Raw genomic sequence first — 6,553 nt, 5'->3', positions numbered from 1 at the left:
CCCTCAAGTATTTCACCACTGCCACCCAGACATCTATAGCCTCGATGGAGGTACTTGAATGGCAATTTCGATAATTTTTCTTTCTTTTTTTTGTAATTTTCTTTGTTCTTCCCTCTTATTCTTACTTTTTGATGATTGCATTCTTTTTCTAACTTTTCTCAAATTTCAAACAATGAAGTTCGACTCTGGGTTGGGAACCATGGTGGAGATCATGAAGGAAACATAGCCCTTCAGATTTTTCACCTTGGATAGAGTTACCAAACCTGATATAAACTAACTTATGGATTTCTTAAGATGTGTATTTCGTGATAGGTTTTCAACTACTCCCTAGAAACTTAGAAATGCACCCAGTCAAGATACATGCTAGCACCCTCAAAATTGAAAAGTATGAAAGTAACTAAAGTTTCTTGGGAAAGTGACTAATCGAGTATCTGAAAATACCTCTAGCAAACTCTCAACCAAGTCACTCTTGGTTATACCCCTTATGCAACACTCCAACTTCAACCTTAAAACAAGAGAGCCCTAGACAAAGGAAGGAGAAGGAACAAAGACACAAGAAAGGAACAAGGAAACAAAAACTACATGAAAGAGAACAACACGAAGCAAAAAGAAAGAACTGGGAAAACGAGAAACACAACCAAAACCCAAGAACAACAAAACAAAACACCTAGGAAGAGCACGATACAAAAAACAAAAAGGGAGAGATAACAAGGCAGATAAAAACCACAACACAAGAAAAGAAAGGAGACACAATGCTGACACATGGGAAGACCAAAAGAAAGAAAAGACCAAACAAGCGAAAAGCAACGAAAATTGAAAGGAAACTAAACTAATCCTACCTAACTAGCCTAAATTAACACTAAACTAGTTTAAGACTCGATCTTGCCAAAAGGAGACAACAAAAAAATTGACCACTTCTTGACTGATTTCTCGTTATGTTCAACAATAGCAATTTAGTTGGTCAAATCCTAAGCCTAGCAAATTTATTTTTTGTACTAAAAAATGTAAAATTTTGACTATTTCAATTCATTTTGAGAGTACAAAATTTTAAAGACCAACAACTGTGGGATTTCATTTTGACCATGATCTACCCATAAACATTTTCTAATCTTCCCCACCTCATACTCAAATACAAAGTTATCAACACATTGAGGAAAAAGGAAGGAAGCCACATGATTTGATTGTATTGTAGGAGCATGCTCCTGCACAATGACTTCATCGCTACGAGGTCCCATCTCGAGGTAGTACTTGTTGTCCCACTCAAGTTCATACATGTCAAAATAAGCTACATCCATTAGTGATATGTTGTGCTGATCATCAACATCAATTTTAGTTTATGACACAACATTATCACTAAAACCAACCCTAAGCGGTAAACTAGGACATTCAACCATCAATGGACTATCTACTTCAAAGCCTCCTAATAAACAAGAAGTATGAGGTTCTTCTTTCTTTGGATTACCTTTTTCAATTTCACATGTATCTTGTTCATTATCCACTTTGAAATTTACAACAATCTCCCATGCAAGTATGAAATCAGGACAACATACCTCAGGATGTGAATTCAAAGGATGAATCCTACATGAATCAAATTCTGTGAAATCTTCCATGTTGCCGAAGTATCCTAGATTGTCCATTGCTGCACTTAGCTCTGATACAAGGTTCATCATTCTTTGTACTTCCTCTCCCGTAGGGGGTTGAACACAATCTTCACCTTTAGTTTGCAGTGTTTGGGGAGTCTTCTCTTTATGCACAACACTGATCTCTTCATCAATTCCCCGTGTGTGATCAATAAAGATAAATGAATTATCATTTGGCATTTCATCATTAAATTTGCAATCATTAATAAGTGGTAAGTAAGAAATTCTTTTGAAACTTCATTGAAATCAGATTTAGAGAGATACTCCCTGATTTCCCGCTGATGAGCTTGCCTAGATAGCTCCATTTCTGATATCGTCTCACATGAATATTGTTGGTCCTCTTTCATTTGATCAACCTTGACCCTGTCACAAACACTTTGCCACAACAAAGAGTTAGCTTCATGTATACAAACAATTTCATCAATATTTATCATAGCTTCTAATCAACCCTCATGGGTGATATAAATCTGATCTAAACATTCATTAAAGGGTTTCTGGATTTGATCCACTTCTTTGTTTATGTTAAGAGTTTTACCCATTAAATCATCATTAGTTAATGAGAAAAGATCTTCAATGATTTCATCCAAGAATACTTTTCCTTCATTCTCATTATTGCAATTCCATTCACTTAGATCATCATCACTTTAAAGTTCAAGGGAAATATTCATGTTATCATCACCTATGGGGCTGATTTCGAACTTATCATTCTCATCAATATAAATGCAACCATTGTTCACCTTTTCAACTTCACAATCTTTTACAAGATCAGTCCCATTACTCACAAAATCACTGCATGAATCTGCATTACCACGTTCCAAACCAATAGGACCGTCATCTCTTAATGTAATCACACCAAGGTAAACCATAAACTCAGCTTCTTTGTTCAATGAATCCAAACATAAATCATCATTATTATTACATAGTGAACTCAATTCAACATCTCTCTCATGTTCATCGATAGAGGAAGGCACAAACACCAACTTACTAGCTTCATCCATACTTGTCATAAGTTCTCCATCAAGCTGGCTCTCATCGAGCAACTTGCCTTCATGAGTGAATGGTTGTGAATCCTCTTGTGCCTTTAAGTAGTAAGAGTTGGTCTCGATGATCTTCCAATGGAGTGAATACATCCTCAAGTTTAATCATGTGTTTAAAATATCTATCCATTCGCTCAAGGAAAACACAACAATTAATCTCATAATGTTTGTTTGTGCAATACATTCTACACCCATCTACCAATGAAAAATCTGCCAAAGACTTGGAGACAACCAACTCTTCCAACCTTCTATACAAATATATGTGTGCAAATGGGGTATCTAACCAAAAATTAGAAGTTTGCACACTTTCACTATGCAGTTGATCATCATGAAATTCACCTTGACAATGCATATGAAACAATCCATTTGTTGATTCTTCATTGTGGAAATGGTGAGGCAGCATTATGGAAGCTTCAACTTCTTCAATATCTCTTTCAAAAGTGGTTGTTGAATCACTTCCAAATTTGATTTCTTTTTCATGATCAATGTTTGTAGTTGCCTTATCTTCATTTCAACTTAGCCATTTGGGTTGACATGATTGTACACTTGTTCCAGTTGTAATTTCATTATAATCTCCTGCTCTACTTCCTAAATCATGATCACAAAGGGAAGTTGCAGCATTTGGATTCTCACAAGAAGATGAAACATTGTCATTCAGATTTGGAATTTGCATTCGTTGATCATAACTAAGTTTATTCACCATGTTGGTTGAATTTATGTCAAGCAGATTTAAAACATTGAAGCTCTTATATGATTGTTGTTGGATAAGCATGGTGTATATCATGTCAGAATCCCATGCATATCGACAATTCTCTGTCACTCGATCATTGAATTCATCGTAACGGTCATTTGGTGCATCAAATCCAGATTGTGATAACATCAAGGCCATGCTAATTGCCTGATTAACTTCATTTACTTCACCCAAACTTCTCACTTTTGCTGCAAATGTGGGACTAATACCCCAAAGATAGTGTTCTTTCAAGAAATACGCGCTGATGATCTTGCATGTAGACTGAAGTCTCTGATACATGAAAAGAAATCTATGACTAAATTAAGAAATAGTTTCAACAAAATTTATTTTAACCCTCACAAACTGAATTAAAACTTCTTGTGTACTCGTTATTGGATCATACTGACACAAGAACAAAAATTCCAACTCCCACCAAGAACAAATTAAACCAGGAGGAAGATTTGCATACCAGCGTGATGTTGAACCTTCAAAAGTAACTACAAACAAGCTACAAATGATACCATGTGACACATTCTGAAGAAGTTCTACATAATTCTTGAAAGCACTTACGTGGCTTGAAGCACTTTATCCATTTTTGAGATAGAACATAGGAAGTCCATAGTACACATGATGAGGACTTAGATGAACAATTCGACCCTCCTAGTGCCGGTTTCTATTAATGAGTGTTTTTACACACTCACCAACATGCAGGTTGAACATAAATACACATACCACCTCTCCTGAAAAGCAATCAATCTCGAAAGACTGACAACTCCAACGTCTTTGTAGTCAGGTCACAACGATGTTGGGTAACTTGGTGGCTTAACGTAGCTATATCTATTAAGGGGCTCGCTAATTCATAACTTTCTGATTTATTTGTAGAAGTTAGAAAACTAAACTAAAACTAAACTAACCGGTGAGAAAGAAATAGAAAAAGAGAAAGGGAATGCAAGAAGATGATGAACACTGTTGGAGTTGAGAAAATACAACACCATAGGAGCCCAAATGATCTCTGCAAGCTGAACAACCTGTTACAAGGAGAAGCAAGGAAGCAAATCACAAAAGGAACAAAAACACAGGAAAAATATACTCCAAAAGAGAGAGCTCAATAATAATCCTTCTTCATACTACAATGAAAAGAATGAACTCAACCTTTAATAGGTCAAGAAACCCTAAAAGGGAAAACCTAGGTTTGCACATAATAATTAATAAAAGAATTAATTATTATGCACCTAAAGTTAGCTTAAGTGTAAAAGAGATAAAGGGAACTTAAATAATTAAACAAATATTGTTTAATTAATCAAGTAAATACCCGAATACTCTAACCCCCCCCCTTGAGCTAGACTTAGGGAGAAGCTAAAACCTAGAACAGCTACTGAAAGCAAGAAAGATGGGTCCCGACAATAAGGCCTGATCAGGTACCCAAATACAATGAAATCTCTATAAACTGGAGAAATAGAGAAAACCACGTGGGAACAAAACTCTACTCCAAAAAGAGATGGAAAAGAATACCACCGAAGCATGAAGAACTTGCAAACTTTGTCGAAGAATAACCGCTGCGCTGAAGAACCCCCACTGAAATAGAACATGACCAGGTAGAGAAGACTATGATCTGTATGAGTGCCCTCAAACGACACTACTCGAATCAGAAGGCAAACAAGGCAAAACAACTGAAATATACATATGGCATGAAAACACCAAAGCCTGAAGAGTTGATCAATTGAACCATGGAAGCATTAGAACCAACAGGACAAACCTCCCCATAATGCTGAAGAGGGAGAGGGACAAGTACACTGAAAAGAACAGCCAACAAGAACTACATGACGAAGAACCAGGAACATCAAAGGTGCTGAGAAAAGTACATAGTGTCGTGGAAGGAACACTCACTTGAGACACATCATGAGGCAAATGTCATGGAAGGAACACTCACTGGACAAAGGTGGATGACAAACAAAAGGCAAACATCAACCCCCCATGGTACTTTAAAAGTAGTGCATGTACAATACGACACACGATGTGCAAGATCCCAAGTAAACAATGCATGATGACACTTTATCTCAGTGCGTTTGCATAAATACAATGTGACAATGATAAAAGACTGGAAATAGAAACATGAACCAAAATAGAGACACCCTACTCAGAGAAGAGATCCCAGGACCTGAAACAACCATGATATCCACCAGAGTGCTGAAAAACAAAAAACTGAATAAAATATGCGTGGAGCAGAATCTGGAAAGAAAACTCATATGGCTGGAAAGTACACAAAACAAACTTTCCAATGATAGAAAGTTTTTGAAAAACAGAGTTTGGATGCTCATTCTACATCTCCCGGAGTACAAAAAAGAGACCTCACTTTGACTGAAAAAAAACACAGTCAAACAGCAAAATTAGAAAAAATTACCAACATGAACCAACATGACGAGGTCTGGCTCAGAACCAGCTTTCTGACGCTATTTGTTTTCGAAAAAACGACTCCATATGCCCAAGACATGGCCAAAAAACCAAACCCCCCTCCCTAAAAGAGGCAAAAAATGTAGTCTGGTGGCTGGGCGATGCTCCGGTGGCCAGTGGGTGGTGCTCTAGTGGCAGTCGCTCTGGTTGCTAGCGGTTTGCAGCGGTGGATTCCGGCGGGGCCAGAGGGAGGCCGACGGTGGTGGAGCAGGGCCGGGCGATGGGGGCCGCAGGGAGGCTAGTGGCGGCGGGGCTGGGGAAAGGCTGGTGGCGACGGAGCAGGGCCGGGAGGTAGGGGCCATAGGGCAGAGTGCAGGCGGTGGGCCGGGAGGCAGCGACGAGCAGAGGGCCGAGGGCCGGGGTGCCGAGTTTGACAGGGAGCCGGAGGCTGGAGGGCCGACAGGGGCCAAAAGGCGGGGCCGGGGCCAGAAGGCAAGGTCAGACGGTGGCGCAGGGCCCGAGGTCTAGAAAAATCTGCGACAGACCTGTAGGGTGTTAGGGGGCCCATGGTACCCTGTGTACTGTGGGAAGCCCCCCCAAAAAACTTTTTTTAAAATTTTTTTTACAAAAAACTCAAATTTTGGCCTGCATGCCGTAAAAAGGCATTTTTTTTAAATTTTTTTTTTGAACTACGTGCCAAGGCCGTATGGCCTGGATCTGGAGAAAAAAATACTCCTAGAGGCTTAGGAACCAAA

General features: G+C 38.8%; 1 protein-coding gene across 1 annotated transcript; it reads left to right on the top strand.

Moving 5' to 3' along the window:
• Positions 1 to 5,822: 5,822 nt before the first annotated feature.
• LOC131857019 (glycine-rich cell wall structural protein 1.8-like) lies at positions 5,823 to 6,326 on the top strand. The gene is made up of 2 exons (XM_059209006.1): positions 5,823 to 5,830; positions 6,023 to 6,326. The coding sequence occupies exons 1-2, from the start codon at positions 5,823 to 5,825 to the stop codon at positions 6,324 to 6,326; spliced, it is 312 nt and encodes a 103-aa protein (XP_059064989.1).
• Positions 6,327 to 6,553: the final 227 nt, after the last annotated feature.

This window comes from Cryptomeria japonica, chromosome 7 (assembly GCF_030272615.1).
Source record: "Cryptomeria japonica chromosome 7, Sugi_1.0, whole genome shotgun sequence".
Lineage (NCBI taxonomy): Eukaryota > Viridiplantae > Streptophyta > Pinopsida > Cupressales > Cupressaceae > Cryptomeria > Cryptomeria japonica.
This window is presented reverse-complemented; position numbering and strand designations above follow the sequence as displayed.